Raw genomic sequence first — 26,996 nt, 5'->3', positions numbered from 1 at the left:
AATCTGCCACAGAGTGTGCCAGGTGCCTGTCACGCCATTTTAAATATTCAACCCCTGATCAGGACAACTGGAGGTTGTTACGTGATGTTTGAACCTGGACATTATAGATTAATTGTGGGTTAAACAACCAAGATTAATTATGGTTTAAACATAGTAGTTAGGTTAATTATGGGTTGTTTAGCCTACAATTAATCTATAGTAGCCAGATTCAAACATCACGTACCAACCCCCAATTGACTTGATCGAGGTTGAATAGTCAGAGACAGTGGAATGCAGGTTAATTAAACCACAATTTGCCATAGTTAGGTGTGAAGAGTCCCACAGAAAACAGTAGCTGGGAAGTTGTTCCAGCAGTTAAGAGTATTGATTTGCTGGCTACATCTCTGGAGAGTTGAAAATAATGCCCCTGAATAGTTCCCAACACAATAGCTGCTTTTGGTTATGTTGATGCAGCAGTTAAAATAAAGAGATTTTAGCCTTTCATGACTGACTTTCTGGATCCTAGAACTTGGAAGCCACTACCAAGAGCGCAAACAAAAGGAAAGGAAAGAAGGTCATCTCCGGGAGAGTAGGACCCTATGCTGGTTCCAGCCTTGAACAAGGGTTTTTCAATGGTTCCTCTCCCTGTGCATGCACGCGCACTGTCTCCTCACTTCTTTTGCCTCTGCACATTTGCTTGTCTCTCCCTCTGGGCCCAAGCTGGGGTACACATTCCAGACATTTTGGACTACAACTCCTATCAGCCTCAGCCAGCACAGGCCATGATCAGGAGTGACGGGAGTTGTAGTCCAAAATGTCTGGAGAGAACTAGGTTGGGTGAAGACTGGGATAAAGTATGCAGAAAACCGGCCCCTAATGAAAAACGGCTGGAAATGCAGTTTTAGGTTGCCTGCACCAAAGGTTACAGGCGGACATGTATGCGCATGGGCACTGAGTGGAGAGGGGCAGGTGAAGAAAGGAGCTCACCGAGGCCTGCCTGTGTGTATTAGATAGGATTCCGTGGACCTTGACTTGGCTCCGATTGGCTTCTGCTACCTCCACCCAGAGTTCCTTGGCCCGCATTTCACCGGGACCATAAATCCGGGATATGTAGTAGCTGTGGTTGTCTTCCTGTGTAGAGAGAAACAGATCTGGTTACTACAGAGCAGGGGTAGCTCACCTGGTGCCTTCCAGATGTTTTGGATTACAGCACCAATAATCCTTGTTCATTGGCCACACTGCCTGGGGCTGATGGGAGTTATAGTCCAAATCATCTGACGGTTACCAGGTTATTTGTTTTATTTATTTTAATTTATTAAAACATTTGTAACCTGCCCTATATCACTAGGATCTCAGGGCAGCAAACAGATAAAATTATACAACAATGTAAAACAATATACACAGCAAAAACAAATTAAACCATTAATCAAGCTACAACCAGTATAGACTTTAAAAGCAGTAAAACTAATTAGAACAGTTAAAACAATGTGCAAGCTTGGTGAATTTAGCCATCAAAGGCTTTGTTAAAGAGCCATGTCTTTACTTGGTGCCGGAATAAAGTCAGCGTTGGCGCCAATCGGGCCTCCAAGGGGAGGGCATTTGACAGTCGGGGTGCCACAACAGAGAAAGCCCTCTCCCATGTCCCACCATCGCGTATGTCTTGCGTTGGTGGGACGCAGAGGAAGGCTCCTCCAACAGATCTCAAGTCTCGGTCAGGTAGGGTGACCATATTTGGGAAACCAAAAAAGAGGACACCTAGTGTGTGTGTGGGGAAGCAGCTTTCTGAGTCCTGCAGAAAGTACGTTATTCCCCCGCCACCTTAAAGAACCCGATTGGAGTGGAGGAGGGGAAAGGATTTCATTCTGCACCACCACCATCCGCTCCAATGGGGGCCTTTTCTATAATGTCCACGAATGACCCACTTTCCCCTTTAAGACCTCAATTGGAACTAGGGGTGGGAGAATGATGTGCCTCAAGAAAGCATGTCATTCACTCCTGCCATGCTAATGGCAGCCTTAAAGGGGAAGGTGTGTCATTCCAGGACATTATTGAAAATTATAGAAAATCCCCCCTGACACCATGGAAAGAACAAAAACCAGGACAAATCTGGGGAAATCCTGACAGTTGGTCACCCTAGGTCAGGCACATATAAGGGAGAGGCACTCCCTCAAGGCTACCTATCCTAGCTAGAAGGACAAGTTATGCCTTTTGCCAAAGTGATGTATCTCCATTAAAATTGCAGAAGTGATGCATCTCTAGTATAGACCAAATACAAAAAAGGGCAGGGTACCTCTAGCTTTAACTGTTGTGATGAAGAGGGAAATTCACCTGGTGCTGCATGCATGCAAATGACACCTGCTGAAATTCCCTTTTCTATACAACGGTTAAAGATACAGGAGCCCTGTCCGCCTTTTCATATGCTCACCCTAGTCAGTGCTGACAGTATTGGCCTAGATTAGCCTTCCTCAACCTGGGGCGCTCCAGATGTGTTGGACTGCATCTCCAAGAATGCCCCAGCCAGCAGAGCTTCTGGGAGTTGTAGTCCAACACATCTGGAGCGCCCCAGGTTGAGGAAGGCTGGCCTAGATGGACCATTGGCCTGACTCTAAGCTCCATCCGATGAGCGTTTTACTGCACGTGCGTTACTGAGCACTCATGGATTGCTCACATGAAGTCGTCTGCCTCTCGCACATCTTCCACCCCTTCTGGCCTTTCTTGCGCCGCAAACATCCGCTTGTTGCATGTTTTATTATGTTCCTAATGGTTTTATTTTTTGTGAACCGCCCAGAGAGCTTCAGCTATTGGGCGGTATAAAAATGTACTAAATAAATAAATAAATAATAACCCACGCACCCAGAAAAAGTCCAGTTGCTGCTCTCTCCTACTGGACTGAATGGGCCTATTACTTCCTGTTTTCAGGAAGCGACGTCGGAGCGATGACAGAGAAGCGTCGGGAGCTGCGTGTTTCGACCTAGATGTGATGTGGTTCTTAGTACAAGGAAGCTTCCTAGGTTCCCCCACTCATTTGTACTTGGTTCTGATTAGTGGACTTTGGGGTTCTAATTAAAAAAAAAAAAAGCAAAGTAGATCTCACAAACCTGAAGCTTGCTCACTGAGCCAGGGATATTACAGAGTGCTTGTCGCTCCGCTTTCCCCCACGTTTCCCCTTTAAATGGCTTGAGGTCAGAGAACTGAGGGGGAGAAAACAGAAAATAGCTTCCATTTGAGTGATCTTGTTCTATCTCCCAAAGGGACTGGGTTTTTTTCTGGCTTGGTGATGGTGAACAGAACATAAATTCTATTTATAAAGAAGCATTTCATGTGGCAGGAGGCTCTCCCGCTCCTCTTGTTTTAGCAAATTTGTCTTCTTCCCTGAGATGGCAAGAAGAGAAAAATACAAATTTTTATCGTGGGGGGAGGTGGAAAGAAGCTATCCCAGGCCCTTTCCTTGTGGAAAAAGACCTTTAATGCTTCCTAATCATCCACCACTTGGGACTGAACTGCTGGAATGATTATTTGGTTAACTCTTTCACTGCCCTATGAAGCTGAATTCCCCCCCCCCCCCCTTCTTTACAGCATGGCATGAAGAAGACAGATTGCAGTCTCTAAAATAAGTGTGCTGCAAATAACTAGATTGGGCCTCGTTTCCAATGTATTTTTAAAATCATCATCATCATCATCACCTGTATATCAGTGTTTCTCCATTGAGCTCAGGGCATCATATATTGATGCAGGTTATCCGATGTTATCTTCACAACAACCCTGTGAGGTAGGTTAAGTTAAAAGAACAACTTGTCCAAATTCACGCAATAAGTTCATGGCTGAACGGATGATCTGATTAATGTGATCCTTCTAGCCAAAGTCTTATAGTCTAAGCCACAGGTGGACAATTAATGGCCCGCCAGATGTTTTGGCCTATAGCTTTCATGTTTTCTAATCATTGGCTATGCTGGCTAAGGCTGATGAAACTTATAGGCCAAAATATGTAGAAGGCCACAAGTTGCCTAATCCCTGTTAAGAATCACTTCTGGCTGTAGCCATCAAAACATCCCGTGGAAGTGAGTTCCCTGGGTTAATCGCACATGACACTAAGAAGTTCTGGTTTTCTTGTGCTTGTTGCTGCTTATATATTTCAGTGGCTGGTGTATATGTGTGTGTGTCTATTAATTTTTTCCAGTCTTCTTCAAAACTTCTGTTGTAAGTTCTAACCTCTCAGCCGTAATTGTCTTCTCTGCAGGGATTTCATGTCTTCACTTGTACCCTTGATCATCTTCATCATGACCTCTTTTGACCGCATTACACAGAGATTCTGATTCCTTCCTGGCTCACATGAAGCCTTATTCTGGCCAAATTTGTCTTGGAATGCCAGCAGGAAAAAAAACACATGTGGATTTCACAGCAGTCATGCGAAAGGCAGGATCTGGTCTTCCATGAAGGGTTTAGCTGGGCCAAGTTTCCAATTTTGTCAGGAATGGGTGTTAGTTCAGTATTTGTCCCTTCCACACCCCCAGTGCTTCAAGACAAGACTGTTAACTTGGGCCTAATCTACACCAAGCAAGATATTGCACCATGAAAGTGGTATATAAAAGGCAGGAGCCACACTACTGCATTATAGCGGTATTGAAGTGCACTGACAACTGATGGGGCCCATTGACACATACCATATACTACTTTCATAGTGCTATATCCTGCTTGGTGTGGCTCCTGCCTTTTATCCTGCTTGGTGTAGATTAAGCCATTGAGGTCTTGATCTAGTGACCCCCTACTCCTTAAAAAATTTTAAAAAGAGAGAGAGAGAGGGAGGGAGGGAGGAAGAAATAGGATTTGTCAATAAGACTGAAAGGCAAGTAAGTTGGTTGTGAAAAAGAACAGCCTGACCAATTAATTGCCTTTCTGCAACCTGGGGATTTGCTGCCTTACACTGTTGACCCGGAAGCCCTGCTGACAAGATCAATGGACCCTGGGGAGCAGTTGTGTCAGGCTTCGCTCATCTTTTTTCCTTTTGGCTGCCCTCCACTTCTTGAAGAAGAAGTTCATTTGCACCAAGGACTCCACAGCCAGCGCTCAGCAGCATCTCACCTCCCTTCCAGTCACCCCAGTCATTAGGTCACTCTAAAGAGCTACGGCTCTTTCTAGTCCCCCAATGCCACAATTAGCACACGCCTCGATGAATTTTCTTCCAGGAATCACCACGCTAGTTTTTCCTCCAAACCCCGTTTCCCTCTGATCCTTCAGCCAGTAGTTCTAAGACTGGCAGGATGCTGAATGCGGCAATAACCCGTCTCTGAGATGTAATGAAGATGGGCATTACACCACTTACCCAACTACCCTAGAGGGCCCATCGACAGAGGGCTCCTATAGACAGCTGCCCTCAGTCACTTGTGCAGGAAATGTACTCTGCACATGCTCAGGCACTCTCATCTTCAAATGCGAGCCCTGGCAGAGAAAGTAGATTCTGGTGGAGCCTAGGCTCAAATGAAACCCAGGGGTATGTCAAGCTGGGCATGATCAGAACCGAAATTTCCTGAAGGGTGTGTGTGGGCCCAGCGGCACTTCTGAGTTATCAAAGGGGCCCGATTTTCTCCTTTGCGCACACACAGGCGAGGAGCTTCCAAATGTGTTCTCAATAAAGTAAGTGTGGGGGAAAACAAATGAAAACAGCAACTGCCGGGGATGGGTGGACTTGGCAGCTTTCACACTTCGGCATGTGCTCCATCATGACCTCATTGCTGGATCATTACAATGTCCCAATCCGCCACCTTGATTTCGTTACAGCAGGAATTAAGAGGAGAGAAAGAAAACAAGCACAGGGTTGGGGAAGGCGGGGGGGGGGGGGGGGAACCGTGAGGAAGCAAGCATGAAAAATGAGAATAAGAGTAGAGCTTTACAGTCCACTTATGTTGTCTTGCAGAAATTTTTCACTGCTTTTCCCCCCCTCTGAGGCCTCGTTTAACCTTAATCCTCTAGCAAACGTGGGAGATTGCACGGTAGGGTTGCTGCTACGTCAGTCAAAAGACAGGAGCTATAAGTAGGTTAAAAGAATATCTTTTCACTGGAGAAAGTTGCATTAGCGTAGGGGCATGCAAGCTTTCAGCGTCCAGAGAGGCACTTTATCAGATCTGATAAAGAATTCTGCGAAAGACAAAAGCTTGCATTCCACATTGATCCAGCCAGGACTGGGCAGAGGGGGGGGGGCAGTGGGGCCAGTTGGCATGGGCCTACAATTTTGAGGGGGCCTACTCCGAGTCCCCCTGGGCAAAGTTGCTTGATTTTTCTGTTGATGATGAATTTGCCCAAAGAAAAGCACATAAAGCATTTCCGGATGTGAAGAAGTGATGCCTTATATACATCTCGAATAAAAGTGCTTGCCATTAGCTTTTCAATAAATCGTTCTAGTTCATATGCATTTAGAACTGATTAAAAAATACTTAATGAGCAGTTTGAAATGGGGCCTATATTTCCTATCTGGCCCAGGCCTGTTACCAGTTTTGCCCGGCCCTGAATCCAGCAAAGAACACCCTTTTCATTCTGAACGAAGTAATGCAGATTATTTGCAAATCCATGAATACAGCTCCTGCTTAAAACCTTCTTGCTTCTTCGTTTCAAAGAGCGTTTGCCTCTGCCAGGTTAATTATCAGCACGCACACGTAAGAGGTGATATCGGTGATGGGAATGGAAGATGCGTAGGGACGGATGAGCTTTGCAAAACGGTTCGATGTTTGCTTGGCTTCAGGGAACCACAAAAAGGACAATCCAAACATTCAAGGCAAATCCTTCCCTAAAACCAAGTTCCCATTTTGCTATATGGTGACTTCCCACCGCAAACTTTTGTCGGTATGTTGGAGGAACATGGGACATAGGCTCCACACTGTACTATGCTGCATTGTTTCGTTTATTTCCCACTTATTTGTATTTTTTGATATGGTAGTCGTTTTATCATTGTAGTATCCCTCAGGCATAGGGACCATACGGGTGAGCTTACCTGCTCAGCCTGCCACTTGCCCCTAGACTACCAGGCAATAACTTCAGAGTCTTTTCCTTGCTGGATTCCTTTATTACTAAAACCTCCTTGAACAGTGACACACCAAACTCCCTCAGCAAGGCCCACAACACCAACTGGAAGAAACAGAGGCTCTGCCCAGGCCTTCGATGAGGACCTGGAGACTAGCTGCTACAGGCCTCTTAAAGGTACATACATCCACATATCACATCCCCCCTTCTCCATAAAAACAATATCTTTTGTTCAATTAAATCTTAACATGTCAATCTTCGCTCTTCACCACTATCCCATAACATAGTCCTTAAACTTTGCTGGTAGTCTCACTTCTCGCCCACTCCGTCAACAATTGTCAGCCATGCCAGGAACATCAGCCAGCCAATCAGAGGGAACCAATGATCCCTCACGAGATCCCAGACCTGCCATGGCTAAAGGTAGCAGCTGATATTTTCGAGTTACAAGGTCACTATTACCTGGTAGTCATGGACTACTTTTCTAAGTTTCCTGAAGTTCTCCACTTGACAGATAAAACAGCTGTGACTGTTGTTGCCAGATTGAAGGCAACATTTGCACGTCATGGTATACCTAAAGAGATAATCTGTGACCATGTACCATTTGCGAGCCAGGTTATGAGACAATTTGCAACTGAGTGGGGGAATCACCTTGACACATTCACACATTTAGTACAGAGTAATATAATTCTGGATGACTTGTACCACAGGATTCTATTATTGGTTCATTCATTTTAACATGTATCCTACCCTTCCTCCAAGGAACTAGGGTGGCGTAGGAAAATCCCCTTGAAACGCTGGGCTGAGTGTAGTATCCCTCAGGCATAGGGACCATACGGGTGAGCTTACCTGCTCAGCCTGCCACTTGCCCCTAGACTACCAGGCAATAACTTCAGAGTCTTTTCCTTGCTGGATTCCTTTATTACTAAAACCTCCTTGAACAGTGACACTCCAAACTCCCTCAGCAAGGCCCACAACATCAACTGGAAGAAACAGAGGCTCTGCCCAGGCCTTCCATGAGGACCTGGAGACTAGCTGCTACAGGCCTCTTAAAGGTACATACATCCACATATCACAATCATGGCCTTTGACTCGTACAATAAAATCTGTGTAAATTCCATATGACGATCACAGACAGCCCAGATCCATCCAAACAACGAGGATGTACAAAGCAGAGATCAGAGAGGATACAAAAAGGGAGAGGAGGACAGGGCTGGGCAGCGGGGCCAGTTGGCATGGGCCTACGATTCCGAGGGGGCCTACTCCGAGTCCCCCTGGGAAAAGTTGCTTGATTTTTCTGTTGTTGATGATGAATTTGCCCAAAGAAAAGCACGTAAAGCATTTCTGAATGTGAAGAAGTGATGTCTTATATACATCTTGAATAAAAATGCTTGCCATTACCTTTTTTTTATAAATCGTTCTAGTTCATATGTATTTAGAACTGATTAAAAATACTTAATGAGCAGTTTGAAATGGGACCTACATTTCCCATCTGGCCTGGGCCTACTACCAGCTTTGCCCGGCCCTGGAGGGAGAAGCAGACGTACAAGAGCAGTGCATGAACCAAATTTAGTAATAATAGGCCCCAGTTTTCCACAAAGAAGCTATAATCAGGGCTTTACCAACGCTACACCCATGAGCTTGCAAATGACCCCCATCTTTTGCAGCACATACATCTCCTCCCTTCCTTCCTCGCACTGGGGAGACACCCACTGTTTCTTCAGTCAAAACCACCCATCACTGAATTTTGGAAGGCAGCCGCGTTCCAGTTGGCTGTACCCATTTGGAAGATGCTGGCATGTGGCCTCCCCTGGTGTCTCACACCGCTGTGTCAGCCAAGGCCTCCTGAGCTGCTGCCACTGCCACCTCTTCCAGCATAAATTCTCTCCTTCTACCCTTCTTTTCGCTTCCGATCTGATGAAGTCATAGGATGGTTGATTTTGGTTAAATATTAGGGGAAACACCTTAATTCAGAGAAGAGTACAGCTATGGGGACGAACTGCCCAGGAACACTACAGAATCTTTCCTGGCAGTTTTTAAGGGGAGGGGGGAGAAAGCCAGCAGGCATTCTGTTGTCTTAAAGTATAGCGCACGCGCAAAACACTATCAGGTGTTCTGCTTTGGGGCAGTGTCTCAGGTTAGACTGGAGATCTCGTCTGGGGTTGCCAACTTTTCAAATGTCTTCGGTGGCGGAGTCTTTATCAGCAAATTGAGCTGCAGGACTTAGAAGTTCAATTTGAGGAACACTTTGATCTCCCTGCTATGAATATTCCATGTGCAAATTCCTGTTGATCAAACCACTGTACGCAAAAAAAGAGGCCGAGCTGCAGAGGCTGGCAGAAAAGTTGGCAATCCCTTTCCCTCTCTACAGATGCATGCTGTGTATAGATTTCTACAAAAGGCCCCAAATTTCACTCCCCTCCTCTTTTCAACAAGCAGTACTGTCTTGAAATGAAGTGAGCATCCACAAGTAGACTTCTAAATTCTGCACCACTTGTCCACAGCTGGAGTGCACAAAACTTTGCAGCTATAGCTGCTGGCACCACACCGATAAAGTGTGCAATGCATTTTTCCTCTCTATTGATTTTAATTCATTAAAATTCACTCCCCCTTTCATCTAGACGCAGCTCACGCTCAGATTCCAACGCGCATAGACAATGTGCCATTGATCTGCACCAGTGACAGAATTCTCCCCTACAAACACCTTCTTAGGCTGTCCACTTCCCACACGCTTCATGACACATTATATCACCCTTCCAGCAACTGGTTCGGTCAGAGATCTTCCCCATTCCTAGACATGACCTCGTCTTCTTTCATGACGGAATTTCTGACCCTCTTCAGATGACACGCTAAGCCATAATTAGGCTGCTAACCCTTTTGCAGCAAATAGTTAATGAGTATAGCCACCATGGTTAGGAATAGCTCACACAACACGCTACGTCATGGTTCACAAAACATGCTAAGCCATAATGTTTATGTCAAAATGCTTAGTGTGTTGTCTAAAGCAGATCTCTCTCTTTTTTTAAAGCTTACTTTGTGCCATTACTCCTGTGCCCCATTCACCATAGGCACCTGATTTATGGGAATTTCTATATAGTCCGTTTTATTTTCAGGGAGGGGGAGAATTTAAATCCCAAATTGCAAGTCATAGAGAGGAAGCGAATTTTTATTAGAACACAAGCAAAGACTCAGGCCAAATTACATGAGACACTGGAGAAATCTGATTTGATCTTCTCTCTCTCTCATTCACTATTTCTTATTAAATACATTTTAAATTGATTTTTAAAATTATTTTTTTCAGAGGGGGAAAAAGGAACAAGAACAGCAATATACTAAACCCTCAATTTATAGCAACATTTCCTCTTCATTATATCAACAAAAAGAGGTTACCAATCATTATAATTTGTTGACTGTTCCAAAATTATTTAAACTACTTCCATTGTTGCTCAGTCTTAGCCCAAGACCTCTCTCCCTGATTAGCTCTGATAATCCTGGTTAATGTATTTAAAACTGCATAATCCCATAATTTAATGTACCACTCTCTAATTCGTGGCATTTGATTAGATTCCCAGTGCTTTACATATATTACCCTAGCTACAACATGTGATAAAGTAGTATTTCCTTATCCTTGCTCATCAACCCTTAAAAAGATTTTTTGTTAATAAAAAAAATCTTAGGGTCAAGAGGTAACTTTCCCCCCAGAATTTCTCTCAGTTTTTAATTCTTTCCATCCATCAGTTTTCAGTAAGAGGGCAAATGGCACCTTCAGGAGGGGGTTATTGGCATGAAGAAAATGGCATTGGAGGAAAGGGTTAAAATCCATTTATTTCAGCAACGCTCACCCTGCTCTTCAGCATCCTCTGGGCAGCTAACGACATCCAAAACTTCTCACAACAACCCTGCAAGGTAGGTTTGGCAGAGTGATGGTGACTAGCCTAAAGTGAGCTTTTTGGCTATGCAAGGACTTGAATTCAGATTTGCCTGATCCTAGTCTACTGCTTTACATCCTGCTGGCTTCCTCCTCTAGCACCACAGTCCCAATTAAATCACCTTCCCCTGAGTGGCGGTTTATTTTTAACTTTTAAAAATAAAACCCTCCAATATTTAGTCTACTTTGTCCCTTAGGTGTGCAAGAACAGAGGTCACTGCAAAATGATACGAAATGAAATGTGACAGAAATCCTGATCTGGACGCAACCTTATTCTGGAAAAGAGGGTGTTTGGCATAATTTACTTAGAAAGTGAAAAACGTGGCCTTGTAGAGCTACCAGTTAGGGGGAAATATAGGGAAAATTCAGGGCCAATCAGTGGTGCAGTGAAATAATTTTAGACTCTAGATTGAATGGCCTTATGGGGCCTCTGTTTTTAGCTGGAAATATGTATTACTTTGCTTACTTCCAAACAAGGTAAGCTAGTCCTGCTGCATTTGGGGGCCCGCTTGCTCATTTTATTTATTGCATTTATATCTCACCGTTTTTCCTCCATAAGGCAGCGTAAATAATCCTCTAAGGTGGGGTACATAATCCTCCTCCTCTCCATGTTATCCTCACAACAACAACCCTGTGAGGTGTGAGATTCTGTACTGGCCCAAAGTCACCCAGGGAGCTTCATGGTCAAATGGGGACTAGAACCTGGATCTCCCAACTCCCAGACCAACACTCTAACCACTACACCACACAGGTTCTTTGCTGAACGGGGCCCTAGACCTCTGCCCCAAAGTCTTACCCTGACAGCACAGCACCAATACAGACTGGCCTGCACGTACTTATCTCAGCAGCTGCCTCTCTCAGCTTTTTCTACAAACACTCCCTCATGCATTGTTTAGCACTGCGGCGCCAAACGTAAGGCCACGGGACATTCTTGTACATGTGGGGGTTAAGAAGCATGCCCTTTGCTAGTGAAAAAGAGCAGTCCTCTTTTTCCTGCTGTTGTGCTGCTGCCTCCATCTCCTTGCCGCTGAGCAATGAGTAAAGAAAAGACGGAGAGGCAGAGTACTGCTAGCTGGGGGGGTGCAGAAAGAGGGGAAGTGATACCACTCTGTGGGTCAGAACTGTCGGGGGGGGGGGGGGGCTGCCAGTTGCCGCCCCGTCCTACATAATCGGCATGTAGCTTTAGAAAGAAAGAAATGCTTACTTGAGTCAGATAGCTTTCTGTCCAATCACAACATTCTGAGGTTGTGAAATGTTTATTCTGTGAAACTCACCACAATCTGTGTTTCATTGTCTGTCAAAGTGTCAATAGTCAAGCTCCTTCCACCAAGATCCTGGCTGATTCGGGTCTTTTTGTCTTCTGGTGAAGTTTCCCGTGTCTTTCGCTCCCAGGACTGAGCTTCTACGCCTACCAGCGATGCATGGCCCTGGGCCCAACCTGTCGGGAAAAAATTAAAACTAGGAAATGTTTTCCTACTATAGGAAAGCCCTCTTAGGCGATTGATCTTGTGTTATGCTGTTTCTTCATTTCTTTTTCTTTGCTTTTTAAATAAAAAGCATTATTTATTTTATTTATGTGTTTAATTAATTTCTATTCCACCTTTCTGACAAAAAAGTGGCTCTAAAGGTGGCCAACGATAAAATCCAGATTAACACAATCTTAATTAAGACATATCATCGAAAGAAATACATTAAAAATACAATGAAAGACACAAGAATAAAGAAAAAAACATCATCAAGAAATTAAAAACCTCTTTAGCAACAGACAGGTCTGCCAGCCACAGGGGGCCAACCTAGACTCCCTTGGCAGGGAGTTCCAGAGCCTAGGAGCGGCCACCGAGAAGGCCCTCTCTGATATTCATAATAAGTGTGTCTCTGATGGTGGTGATACTGAGAGAAGGGCCTCTCATGAAGGTCTTAAAATCTGGGCAGGGTTGTAGAGCAGAAGATTTCAGGCAGTCTGGCCTCAAACTGTATAGGGCTTCAGAGGTCACAACCATAGGGTGACCAACTGTCAGGATTTCCCCGGATTTGTCCTGGTTTTTGTTCTTTCCATGGTGTCAGGGGGGATTTTCTATAATTTTCAATAATGTCCTGGAATGACACACCTTCCCCTTTAAGGCTCCCATTAGCATGGCAGGAGGGAATGACATGCTTTCTTGAGGCACATCATTCCCCCACCCCGAGCTCCAATTGAGGTCTTAAAGGGGAAAGTGGGTCATTCGTGGACATTATAGAAAAGGCCCCAACTGGAGTGGATGGTGGTGGTGCAGAATGAAATCCTTTCCCCTCCTCCACTCCAGTCGGGTTCTTTAAGGTGGCGGGGGAATAACGTACTTTCTGCAGGACTCAGAAAGCTGCTTCCACACACACACACTAGGTGTCCTCTTTTTTGGTTTCCCAAATATGGTCACCCTACACAACCAGCACTTTGAATTGTACCCGGAAACAGACCAAAATAAGGAATATGAGTGAGTCTAATCCTGTGGACCGTTCAGGGCTGCTTAACTCTGGCTACCTCTTGCTTTGGCTCCAGGGAGCGGGGTGGGGGGGGGTGGGAGTGTTAACAAAGATAATTCCCAATATTTTCACATTTCAGAGGCGAGTGCCAATTCTTATCTAGCTATAAGAGCACCATCCACACACAAGAGAGGAGTTATCTGGCTTGGAGGAGCCCAAGGTTTGCAGAACCATAAACAAATCTTTAGAGAAAAAATCCCAAAGTCTCCCAAACAGCCCAATGTGGTTGCGGACTGCAGACAGAGGTTGGGGAGGGGGAGGAATGAAAGTCACATGGGAGAGGGAATGGGATGGATGAAATGGAGTGTTGTGGAGGAGGACTTGGCTGACTGGCTGGCTGGATCAGTGCGGCAGTTGTCACTTGTCCTCTTCTAGCCCTCCTGTAATGCCAGGGTTGGAATTATTTACTTGAATGCAGCATCAAGCGATACACAAAAGATTTCAGCACATTCTCCTGTGGAGCAGGGGTTGGGTTTGAGGGCTGGGTACAAAATACAGGTAAGTTTAGAAAAGGGAGAACAAGTTCATAACCTTTACGGGGTGGGACAGACATCGTCAACCCTGGCTCCCTGGCAAACATAGGCAACAAAGATGTATATTTGCCATTTATACACATTAACCTCAAATGGCCATTTGTAAAATGCTTTCTAAAGTTGTTAATTAATGGGAAGCACAGCTTTCCCCTCTCCTCTGCTTCACTGTGGTGCTTCGCTTAGGCAATTCCATCTCAGGTTCAGTGGCTCATCTGTAAAATGAGAGTAGTAGCGGCCTACCTAAGTAGGTTACTGGGGAGGCAAACCCAATCAAGACTATGAAGTGATTTGCAAGTGTAACAAAATAATAATAAGTCATTGTAAAGCACATTGTTTACTAAATGTGCTGCATAGATAATTCATGACAAAAGCAATAATTTCCAAGATGAGGTTTTCTTGGTACAGAATTTCGACTAGTCCAATTGGCACGATACACACACACACAGATTCACAGAGTGATAAATTTGAGCCTGAAAGTAGTTTGTAGTGCCAAGACTGATTCCTAGAATATGCAAAACAATAAATAAGGCAGGCAATAAACGACTCTGAGCAAGTTCAACGACCTTTTCTCACCCCAACAGCTGCCCCCCCCACATCTGTGACAAAGCAGCTAGTCAGAAAGTCTGATGCACAAGCAAGTTTGAGTCCTGGCCCCTCCCTCCTTTTAGAAGTGCTGTACCACAAACCCCATCATCCCCAATGCTGTGTTGGCTGGGAATGATGGGGTTTGGAGTATAATACATCTGGAAAGCATCAGGTTGGGGAAGGCTGTATTTCAAGAGTGGGCAACTTTGGCGGGTCCAGGAGAGATTTCCCAACCCCCACCCCAGTTCCCATGGGTGCCACACTGCTTCAACCACACCACCACCATTTGGCACTGCAGCAGTAAACAAAAAACGGGGGGAAAAAACCAAAAATGGTGCTTGGCTGCTGACAGCAACAGAAGCTGAAAAGTGGCAAATTTAGCTTCAAAACAATGGCCCCATTCAGACAACACGCTAAACCATGCTGCTTAAAACCACAAAATGGTTAATGGAATGCATGCATTCTGTTAACCATTTTGTGGTTAAGCAGCATGGTTTAGCGTGTTGTCTGAACGGGGCCAATCCCCTTCTAAGCCTCGGTTGCAGTTTGCTGCCAAAATTCAGCAGCAAAGTACGGTTTATTTTGGTGGGGGGCACACTAGATGTTGTATTTGATCTATTAATAGGGACAGAACTGTCTACATTGAATTGGAGTTCAGTCTTTTCTTCTCTTCTCTCTCCACCTTCTGGAAAAGGCAGGATCCAAACAAGGAAAGAATAGGCATAGGGAAAGTGTCAAACAAGATAGCCACTTGGGCATCACCAAAGAAGAAGGCACTGGTCTGCATGAAATGTGCTCCTGTTAATTTGTAGGCATAGGTGCAAATTTAGAAATAATGACTATCATATAAATGGAAATAAGAACATACAAAGTGTGATGCTAGATCAGAACAAGGGTCTATCTAGCCCAGCACTCTGTTCACACAGTGGCCAACCAGCTATCAACTGGGACCCCACAAGCAGGACACAAGTGCAACAGCACCCTGCTGCTCTGGTGTACATAGCTGTACTGCCTCTAATACTGGAGGAAGCACGGAGCCATCAGGACTAATTGCCATTGATAGCCTTCTCCTCCAGGAATTTGTCTAACCTTTTCAAACCATCCAAATTGGGGGCCATCACTACATCTTGCGGTAATGAATTCCATAGTTTGACTATGCGCTGGGCAAAGGAGTACTTCCTTTTATCTGTCCTATATTTCCTACCAATCAACTTCAGGGGATGACCCCACTGGGTTCTAGTATTATTAGAGAGGGAGAAAAATGTCTCCCTATCCAATATATCTCACCATCGTGGGGTGACCTGTGTGCCTTACTCAGTCTGCTGTCCATGTGTTGTTGAAGGCAACTTCAAAGCTCTGCTCTCCATTCTGATGGGTCTTTAGCTTTAAAATGGATTTGGACTGGAGAGCCCTTCAAATGGAAGACTGTCCTCTGTAAATTAGGCAATAGCCACCCTAGCAACAGCGGGCTAAATTCCATACAGGATGTCGCACTGCCGTCCTTGTTTGCTCACTCTCTACCCTGTCCATGTATTGGGGAGAGTTGAAACTCATGAATGACAATGAGATAATAATCCCTAAGAGAGCCAGGTTAGTGCTTAGCACGTCAGGCTATAAGCATGGGGCTTTTATTGCGCGCTCACGATTGGCCCCTCATAGAAGTTTGCGGGTCCTTTACATGACATTGTCAACCTCCAGAGCTTCTCCCGCACTTTTTGAGCTTTATCCCACTTTTTAAAATATCAGTGATAAGCTGAAATAAAAGTTAATGGAGCATATCGGCAGTGTGTAATGCCAGCATTGCGCTATAATACAACCACTAGACAGCACTGTTTCATTGAACATATAGAGAATTGCCGCGAAAAGAAGTTTTCAGTTCAAATCCCATATCTGCCTTCTAAAGAAGCCCATCATAAACCCACAAAGAAATGGGAAGAAGAAAGCCCTGGTGAGGATGCAAAATTTCAGTCTCATGTGACGAACATCTAGGACCAGAGAGACCTGGGGTCAAATCTTCATTCAGCCATGAAACACACTGGTGACCTTAGGCCAGTCATACTCTCTTAGCCTAGTCTACTTCACAGGATTGTTGTGATAAAAAGAGGGGGAGAGTTCTATTGTCAGCCATACTGCACTCTTTGGAGAAAAGGTTTTTCTTTTTAAGTTATAAATAAATTCTTGTGCGCTCACTTAAAATGTCATGCGCGCACCACCTGTTTCATCTTTGTGCCGAACGGATTCCTGTGGTGCTCTGATTTGAATCAGGAAGTTCAACTGCCTTGCTCCAAATTCAACCTTATCTTGCCACTGGAAATAAGGAACAAACCACAGTCACACAACCACAACATATTATTCAGGGCTTCTTTTCTGGAAACGCTTCTTCCGATATAAGGAAGGCCGTGGCATACATCTCTATAATTCCTAGCCCTGCTTCCCCCACAAAAAAACTACATTTAGCCTGTGGCTTGCAGGAGTGTCCTGGGAATCCAGATGTTTTCCACTGATGTAGTATGGCAAAGTCTGATACAGTAGCGGTGATGGGAGAGGGCCCTGGAAAAGAGGGCTCTTTCTTTCTTTCTTTCTTTCTTTCTTTCTTTCTTTCTTTCTTTCTTTCATGGAGGAAAAATAGACAGCCATGATGGAAGGTAACCAACATTTGTAGACCAGGATTGGAGTGGGTTTACTGGTCTTAAAAAGCACAGGATGCCTGAATCGATGCTGGATTTTACCAGGCCAATAAATCTAAAAAAGAACCTAAAGTGCCTAAATGTTCGAGTTTCACAGTGCTCTAATTCACGTGCAGATTTCCAAAACAACATACAGTGAATACGTTTTCATGTACAAATGATGTTCGATTGCACAATTTGACGTAAACTCCGTGAGTTTGAGAGCAAAGAAGTAGGAAAGTTTAAACAGGGATTATGGTAATTGGATTACATATTGTTGGTCTCACTTGAGCATCATGTGACACATATAACTCCAATTCTCCCCACACACACACACACAACTGCAAAAGTAAATCAGAAGAAGAGAGTCCTGTAAATAAATAAAAAATGCTTCCAGTATTTAGAACATTAGTATCATAACATTTTCTATTTATTTTTTTACTTTTATGGCCTGCCCTGGATCCAGGGAGCTTAGAGCAATTTATATGATTCTGCACATATGCACACACCAGTGGAGGCTGGTGGCTCCGACGTCAGTTGGGGCAGTGAATCCACTCAAGGTTTCAGTCAGAACTCTAAAGAAGCTATCCATGGTGCTTCAGTGCCCCACTGACATTGTAGCCACACACACACCTTTATCCCCCTCTGCCCCCCACAACCCTAAGAGACAGTTAACTGGCCCATGGACACCTAGTAAGTTCCACCTTACTGGAAATTTGAACACGAGTGTCTCTAACCTTTGACTAAGATGCTCTAACCACTACACCACATGCGTTAGGCTTTTTGACATTTGATATTCTCAAAGAAGTAGATGAAGATGGTGATTGAGTTTGGAACAGGGCTGGGTTAATCATGATGTGAAGAACACTACAGAATCAGTGTCAAAATTCAGGCCTGCCTGGGCTCCCAATGTGGTCCTCCAGGGCTCCCTAGTGAGTCATATCCCCTTCTCCTGGCCCCACCCCCTTTGCCCTGATTGCTGATTTCCCAGCTTTCCTGCCCCCCCAACCTGGAGCAGCTGCCGGGACTTCCCTTCCCTTGCGTCTCCTTCCCTGAGAGCTGAGCTGCGATTTAAAGGTTCGTAAATTAAGGGAAATGGCTATTTACAGCCACCATAGTATGCAAACATAGAGCTATTAAAAAAGAGAGAGCCCCTGTGATCTTACCTTTAAATTGCGGCTCAGCTCCCCCGTGGCGGCGACAGGTGACTGGGGAGGGTGGTGAATCTGACCTCACAGCCAGCCTTGTTCCGGATTTCCCTATTGGGCGGTGTGGGGGTGAGGGGAGTGGCCCAGCATCACCCCAAATTGGCCTGAGCTGCCCCAAGGCTTCAGTACTAATCTGCTTCATTCTCAGGGTGACTTGGGCCGACTCGGTACTACCTCAGATTCGGGCCAAGGCGGTGCACAGCCCTATAAAATATGATGGTATTTTTGCTCCTTTTCCTTTAACCACTTTGTCTTTGTGTATTTAAGTAATTTGGTTTTCTGTTTTAAACAAAGGAAATGATGGCTGAAAATAGAAGGAAGAAAAAAAAACATGGAGAAGCTTCGGAAATGTTTTCTAGAACCATGAGAACTAGAAACTTGCTTTTAAAAAAACACACACGCTAAAAAAAATAAAAAATGCCAAGGCCTGAAATTCTCTGGGTGACAAAATTCTGTGCCACAAAGCTGGTTCAACTTTTGTATTGTGGACAAATCTGACTTGCACTCTTTTTTAAAAACTCACACTCAAAACCAAAACTTGTTATCAGCTCCCCTACTCCCCAAAATACAAAACACAGCCCAATAATCCTTAGCGCCTGCACTGTAGTATACACTTATCTGGAAGTAAGTCCCATTGAATTCAGTGGGACTTATGATTGAGTAGACGTGCATAGGTTTGCACTGTTAATTGCCAACTTGGTCAGCAACAGCAAGACTGGGCATTTACTGGGGCTCATAGACTGTTGAGGACCCCATTGTCAATCCCTACCTCCATCTTCCCTACTGGTGCACATACTGTGGGCTAATATGATTTCCCATGCACAATAGAAGTACTGTATGGTACACAGTAAATAGTTAAACTATGGGATTTCCTACCACAAGATGGCGTGATGGCTATCAATGGCTACTAATCTTGATAGCTATATACTACCTCCACTATCGGAGGCAGTTGCTGGGGAACATGGGAGGGAGGGTGCTGTTGAACTCATGTCCCACTTTTGAGGCCCCTTGAGCAGCTGGTTGGCCAATGAGTGAACAGAATGCTGGACCAGATGGTCTGATCCAGCACGGCTCTTCTTCCGTTCTTACAAATATATAAAATGAAAAGTTTTACCTGGAAGTAATTTTGCCTAGGCACCTGCTTCCTCAAAATTTGAGATGCTTTGAGATGGAATGTCATAAGGCAGTGATGAGGAAAAACACTTTGTACGTGATTTATTACTAATTTCAGGAAAATTATACTCTGCCCTACCAATTTATAAACCACCCTGGAGGGGTGGCACAGAAATTTCATTCATATATATATGAATGAATAATATATTCTTGTCTTACTTTTTTCACATCTCAGCAGCAAGCTAACTGCCCAAGATTCTTGCAAAAGCCTGGTCTTATACTATTTTGGAGATTTCATGTAATACGAATGAGTGGAACAAAGGGGAAAATGTCAGGAGGAAAACTCTTCAAAGTAGGAGGGAGAGAGAGGAGTCTTAACATCGGGAGAGTTGGCAGTTCAGCCTGGTCAGAGGAAAGCTAGACACTATTGTAGGGTGTCCGTGAGTCCTATTTTAGAAAGGACCGCCCTCAGTTTGAATTCTCTACTTGAAGCTCTTTCCACTCCGGGTCTGGGTTACAGATAAAGATCCATGAGAAAGAAGAGCAGCCAAAGACCTTGAAGTTGCTAGTGAACATCTGGACAGCAGGTTGAAGAGGAAGGGACATGCATCACCCGGCCAAAGTCTTCTCCGCTATGGTGAGATGTATTGTATTTCTAGTGAAATTATATTAATTCTTTCTCAATGTGCATCTATACCTATGAATTAGGACATGAAAATTTATTGCAAATCTGTGCCTTCTTTTATCCTTTTTTTGCATGTGTGTGTGTGCCGATGCATTTCTTCCTTTCTTGGAGATGCATAAATGGCCACCCTAGCATTATACAACCATGCTCCCAAGCAAGGCACCATAAACCCCTGGGTATCTGTTGCTTAACCTGCTGGGGCAATTAGATCCTGCCTTCCTCTCTTTCTCTTCCCATGCTACATCTAGCGAAAGTCAGCAAAACCATTGGGTAACAACAACAGTAACAAGAGAAAGAACAACAGCAAGGCACAGAAGGGACATTCCTGAGGGAGGATGTTTTGCCTCACACGTTAGATTTCTAAAAGAAAAAGACTAGAATCAGTGGAAGCTGGTGGCTCCATTTCATTGGGGATGTGAATCCATTCTGGGTTTTAGTCAGAACCAGCCAGAACTCTAAAGGAGCTATCTAAGGCCTTTGGCCCATTTTAGAGATAGGGGTCAGCACTTTGGATATCTTCTTTAGAGTTCTGACTGGAACCCAGAATGGATTCACAGCCCATTGAAATCAGAGCCACCAGCCTCCAGTGACTGGTCTATTTCACTTTAATATTCTCATCCTAAACATATCTTCTCTGAAGTAAGTCCTATGGACTTTGATAGGCTAGAGTTAGCAAGTGCAATGGTGCGGCCAGGTAATTTTAAATCCTGGACTTAATGACTTTGGCCCCGTTCAGAAGACACCTTAAACCACGGCTTTAGCCACAGTGATATGCCTTGGTCACTGTGGTTACAGCTGTGGTTTAAGGTGTCTTCTGAACACAGCCCGGCTTTCTGGCTTAACCACCATAGTTAAAGCCATGGTTTAAGGTGTCTTCTGAACAGGGCCTTTATGGCTGGAGGGACAGAGCTTTAGTTGGGCTTGGGCATTACTTCAGTTGTGAAGCACCCAACAGACACTTCTCAGCTCCCCACCCTGCCATCCCATCCTTCATAACTGGTCCTACACTCCTGACATGTTAGAGAAAAAACAAATAAATACCTGTTTGCCAACACTGTTCAGAACACACACATATACACAAACACGCCCACAAACTTTGAGCATGTGCAGTTTTGCATTTTAAACTCACTTAAATCCTAGCACTACCATAACTACAGGAATAAAATGGAATCTGCTTCTGCTGCTCTGATCCTGCTTAATCTCCTTGAGAATAAGCATCCTGGCGCTGCATAGAATTGCACTTCTGCTGCGATTCATTGCTTGCTGCTTGCAGGGATTGGGGAAACATTGGGCATGACAATCCTGTATGTATTACATGTTTCTTTTATTCAAAGTGAGAGGAGAGATGTGGGTCAGAGGCAGGCACACTTCTCCCATAACGCCTACTTAAGCCCTCAGCTGCCCTCCCTCCGTCTGTCCCTTGTGCGTGGACTATCCAAGGAGAGACGGCCATTTGGTTTAGTCATTCGCTACGGTCTGGCTACTTTCCCTGCCATTTCCTGGCGTGAAAAGATTAAGCTGAGACACTTCCTGAAACAGGCAACAACTACCGAAAGGGCTGTGAGACTCCTTCCTGCTGACCATGCATTGCTGACTTTTCCTGTTTACACAATTTTCCAGCTGAGACTGGGTTGGAGGTGAAGGATCTGGGCTAGTTTGGAATGTTTTCAAATGGCTTTGGGCATGCACATTATATTTGCCCTAGATAAGATGTTCAGGCCTCACTAAGGAGTAGACAGATGGGAATATTAAAACTGTCGGAATACTAGACCTGGAGCCACATATAATCTGAGAAACCCAGATTATTAGAAACGAGAAAACGAGAGTCCAGCACACTTCTCCCTCGAACTGAAGAAACTCAAGGTGTGCCCCAAAATGGCCAAACTGTTCCCACAGTGGCTAGAAAGCTGTAGTTTGGTACCATAACCATTTAAACAAAATCTAAAGCGCTCTCTCTCAAAACGTGTGTATCCCTAAATGGTTCAAGTGTATCCCCAAATGGTTAATCAAGTTTCCCATGTAAGCACTGAAATCTACCCTATGTGTAGTCCAAAACAACCAGAACATAAGAAAAGTCTGAAGGGGAATTTTTTCATATATTTTACATCTTCCCTCAAAATGGCGGGCACTAATTGTACTTCTAAAATCGTTACGTTGCTCCCACACTAAGGTGAAATCTGATACAAACATAGCCCGATGTACTCTGATTACTAAAACAGTCAAAAAGGGTGGACGTGTATATTTCTCCCTCAAAACAGCGGGCTCAAAGAGTGTCCCCCCCTCAAATGGCCAAGGTATTTCTAGAAAGCTGAAGTTTGAAAGATACATAACTCAAGACACCCTGATTACTAGAAAAATCTAAGAGGGAGGCATTTGTGTGTCTCTGCTTCAATATGGAGAGCATGAAGGGTATACTATAAAATAGATAAGCACTTATATGTCACCTAACAGATCTACATTTGGTACAAGTACAGCCAGGACAGTTTGAGTACTATAAAAGGCTTTAAAATGGGACATTTTAACATCTAATGTTCAAAAGTGAAGTAAAGTGAAATTTACTCAGACAGGACAGAATAAACAAAACCTCCCAAGGAGTGGAATGTTGGGTTGCCAACATTAGATCTGTTTCTCTTTCACACTCTTAAATGAGTCTTGCGAAAAAATTCCAATAGCAGCTAGTAGGAACGTGTGTTTAGGCTTGCAAAATCGCACACTATTAGACATGGCTTGTGAGACCTTCCAAGCCTTTAGTGGTGAGCATCTTGAATGTTCACAAACTATCCAACTTCTGAAAGGAATGGTCAAGCAATGGGATGTTGAGAGATCAGTGCAGCTGCTGTGAAGGACATGAAAGCTTAGACTAGTTGTGAGAAATCTTCTCAGGTTTATTTTTGAGGGCATACCACTGGAAACCTCGCTGTAATGATTTACCAAGAAGAAGATTCAGCTTGGTGCAGGCCAAAATAACTGGAAGTCAGAATGGGTTAAGGTTTCCCAAGGCTCTGTAGATCCAGAGGCAGGGTGGCCGCGTGGCCTGTTTTAAAGAGCACAGTCCTTTATCTGAAAAGCTGCCAGAGGCCAATCCTCTATTTGAAGGAGTCCTCTAGCGTATTCCTCTATTTAAACCAATTCTGGTTTAAAGCTAAAGATCAATAAGAATTGCTCCAGATCAGCAGTTAGCACCTGAGCAGCAGACTCAATAGGCAAGCACACAGGTCACTGTCACAGGTTTCCACACTACAGTGAGATTACTGTATTTTTTCTTAAAATTATAATTATTTCTCAATTTGCATATATACATATAAATTAGTGTATGTACATTTTATGCAATTTTTTGTCCTCTTTTGTGGGTGATACATTTCCTCCTAAACATCTGGTTGGCCACTGTGAGAATGCTAGACTAAAGGAGCCTTTGTTCTGATCTAGCAAGGCTCTTCTGATTTTCTTACTCATGTAAACGGACGTGTAAATCAACCACGACACATCCAAAAATAAATGTAAAAGCAATAACCTTCATTAATACATCCAGATTAGTCTTGAACCCAGCAAAGCGTGTTTCTCTGACAACCATCCCATGGGGCAGACATTTACACTTCTAATAGTTAAAAACCTTAAAATGTGTGAAATGATTCATCCTGCTTGCGTGTTTCGGAGATAATGTGGGACCAGTAGAGGTTGGTGGCTGTGAATCTATTCAGAGTTTCAGCCAGAACCAGCCAAACTCTAAAGGAGCAATCCAAGGTGGTGGATTGGGTAGCTGCTTTAGAGTTCTGGCTGGTTCTGACTGGAAAATGGAATGGATTCATAGCCCCACCAAGATCAGAGCCACCAGCCTGCACTGGTTGAGACCGTCCATAAACTGATCCAAAACTTCTGTATGTCACCTTTCCCCATCCTGATGCCCTCCAAATGTGTCAGACTACACTCCATCATCCCCAGCCTGCATGGCCTATGACTCTGGTGCCTGGAAATGATGGGTGTTGTAGTCTAACCTATCAGGAGAGTACTAGGTTGGGGAAGACTGTCCATAAGCTAGTTCCCTAAAACTTTCCTGGGGTACATCAATGACATCATCATAGTCAGAACCTACAGGAAGGAGCTCTTGGGCAAATTCCATCAGGGGTTCAAACACTTCCAGCCCACCACGCACGTAAAGCCTGGAGCAGTCCATGCAAGTGGCTTCTATCATAGTAGGGTGACCATATGAAAAGGAGGACAGAGCTCCTGTATCTTTAACAGTTGTATTGAAAAGGGAATTTCTGCAGGTGTCATTTGTATATATGGAGAACCTGGTGAAATTTCCTCTTCATCACACCCGTTAAAGCTGCAGGTGCCCTGCCTTCTTTTAAATCTGGTCACTCTAGTATAGCTCTTGCAGCTTTAACTGTGGTGATGAAGAGAGAATTTCACAGGTTCTCCATATATACAAATGACACTTGCAGAAATTCCCTTTTCAATACAACTGTTAAAGATACAAGAGCCCTGTCCTCCTTTTCATATGGTCACCCTACTTCTATCTGAAGTTAGTCTAGCTGAAGTCCTATGGGCCTACTCTAAGTACGACTAACATTGCCTACAATTCAGGGCACTACAGTGAAATAGTGGGATGGACATACCAACGTCACCTTCTGTTGAAACCCCTCTGACTGTTACACATATCTGCTCACTTCCATCCCATTTAGATGGTAGCTTTCCATTTTTAAGAATAATTTAAGAATAATGGAAAAAGTTATCTCACGTTGATTGGTATTAGCATTGGGTTTTATTAAACAGAATGCTCTTAACAAAGATACTTTGCATTTGTAGAGCACATTCAAGTGTTCAAAGCACTTTACATATATTTTCTATTTGCAATCTGTACAACAACCGTGTAAGCCAAGCCAATAGCAGCCCCGTTCAGAAAATACGCTAAACCATGCTGCTTAACCACAAAATGGTTCCGTTAACCATTTTGTGATTAAGCAGCATGGTTTAGCATGTTGTCTGAACGGGGCCAATGTGACTGAGACTGGTATGCCTATGGCCTCCAACAGGGTTCATGGCAAAGGTGAGAATTATGGAAGTCATATACTGTATCCTATTTTACAGGGGACAATCCTCTATCTGAAAGGCTGTCAGAGGACTGCCCTTTATCCCAAGGCCTTCTCTATTTGGACTCAAAAGAGTTGTCCAATCCAAGTCTGGTTTAAAGATAAAGAACCCTAAGAAGGGAGAGCTTCAGGGGCCTTGAATTTGCCCACCAATAGTTCGCTTCTTGGCAGCAGGCTGAGCAGGTACACAGGTCACCTGTCACCGTCTTCCCCACTATGAGATGTTACAATATTTCTTCTAAATTTGCATGTGTGCCTATATATTAGCGCCTGCAATTATAATGCAAATCTGTATCTTTTGCCCTTTTTTGGTGATTTCCCGCTTTTTGAGCGATGAGTAAGTGGCCACCTTAGGTGAGTTTCGAACCAGAGTTTTCCTGATTCATAGCTCAGTCTCTTAGCAACTACACTAAACCAACTCTCTGTTGGCTGTGTAACAGAGGCCTGATTGTATATAAAGTTACCTATTGTCTTGATTTTGATTTTACATTTTTCTCGGTCTTTTGTAATAGCTAATGCTTAAAACAATAAAAACTGAGCCAAATTACTTCCAGCTACCTCTAGGAGTACATAACATTGTCTACAGCCAAGTGCTACAATTGGATTGCATTTGTACTAGTTGCTTTGAGTTCGACTCAACTCCAGCGTCCAGCGTCTTAAAACTCCAGCGTCCATTCATTAAATGGAGAAAAGAAACAGATTGATGAAGGAGTTCTCTACTTACAACAGGAGAGGCCCAAAAGACAAAGTGACAGAACGCTGCCTGCGACCCAGGGCCGACCCAAGACAAATTGCCACTTGAGACAAATGTTATTTCAACACTGGCAATAGGAAAATGTCTTCTGTCACACTGAAGGCAGCAGGCTACTTTAAGGTGTGCAGGACAGGCTGTCCTCCAAGAGAGAGGAATGACCAGGGGGCTTGGGAGAATGGCTGGAGGCTTGCCAGCACTGCTCCCCAGCACATGCTGCCTGAGACACTCATTTCACTTTGCCTAATGGTAGGGCCAGTCCTGCTGCGGTCACCGACTGCTCCCAGACCAAAGTGCTCCAACATTATCATTCAGGGCCAGCCCTATCGTTGGGCAAAATGCTGCCATTGCTTCAGGCAGCAGATGCTGGGAAACTGCAGACAGGTGTTCGAGAACAGAGCTGTGGGCCAGGCGGCCTTCCCAACACCACCTAAGCCACGCATGGAGGATGCTGTCCCATCATCAGTGTTGAAGAAAAATTCAGCTGCTAGTTCAGTCAGCTTTCGTACATGTGGAAGGAGGCACTATCTTGTTCTTTGAGCTTTTCTACACGAGACATTTATTGTGCACTCATGATTCCCTGCTCACGGTTGTTTACAGGTTCTTCCGCTTCCATTTTTTAAGAGCACTTCCCCGTTTTTGTTTTCGTTAGACATTATTTCTGAAAGCAAAAAATAAATTCCTACTTGTGTATTTGTGATATTCTGCTATAGCATAGTGCCACCTAAAGGTTATGTGGCAGAAAAGCAGGAAAGGAAATGCTCTTTGTGTAGAGCTTCGATCTCAATTTTGCGATGAATTTAGGGTGACCATATGAAAAGGAGGACCGGGCTCCTGTATCTTTAAAATTTGTATAGAAAAAGGAATTTCAGCAGGTGTCATTTGTCTGCATGCATCACCTGGTGAAATTCCCTCTTCGTCACAACAGTT

At 44.2% G+C, this 26,996-nt stretch overlaps 1 protein-coding gene across 1 annotated transcript in view; it reads right to left on the bottom strand.

The window, feature by feature from the left end:
* The window catches only part of PLXDC1 (plexin domain containing 1), a 73,138-nt gene that overhangs the window by 39,639 nt on the left and 6,503 nt on the right, over nt 1-26,996 (bottom strand). The window contains exons 2-3 of the mRNA XM_063138688.1: nt 12,190-12,353; nt 967-1,110 (exon numbers count right to left, since the gene is read on the bottom strand). Of these exons, the coding sequence (XP_062994758.1) occupies nt 967-1,110; nt 12,190-12,353 (308 nt within the window). The remainder of the gene's footprint in view (nt 1-966; nt 1,111-12,189; nt 12,354-26,996) is intronic.

The sequence above is a fragment of the Elgaria multicarinata genome, chromosome 11 (genome assembly GCF_023053635.1).
Source record: "Elgaria multicarinata webbii isolate HBS135686 ecotype San Diego chromosome 11, rElgMul1.1.pri, whole genome shotgun sequence".
NCBI classification, from domain to species: Eukaryota; Metazoa; Chordata; class Lepidosauria; order Squamata; family Anguidae; genus Elgaria; species Elgaria multicarinata.
The sequence above is the reverse complement of the archived record's forward strand: the minus strand, read 5'-3'. Positions and strand labels throughout refer to the sequence as shown.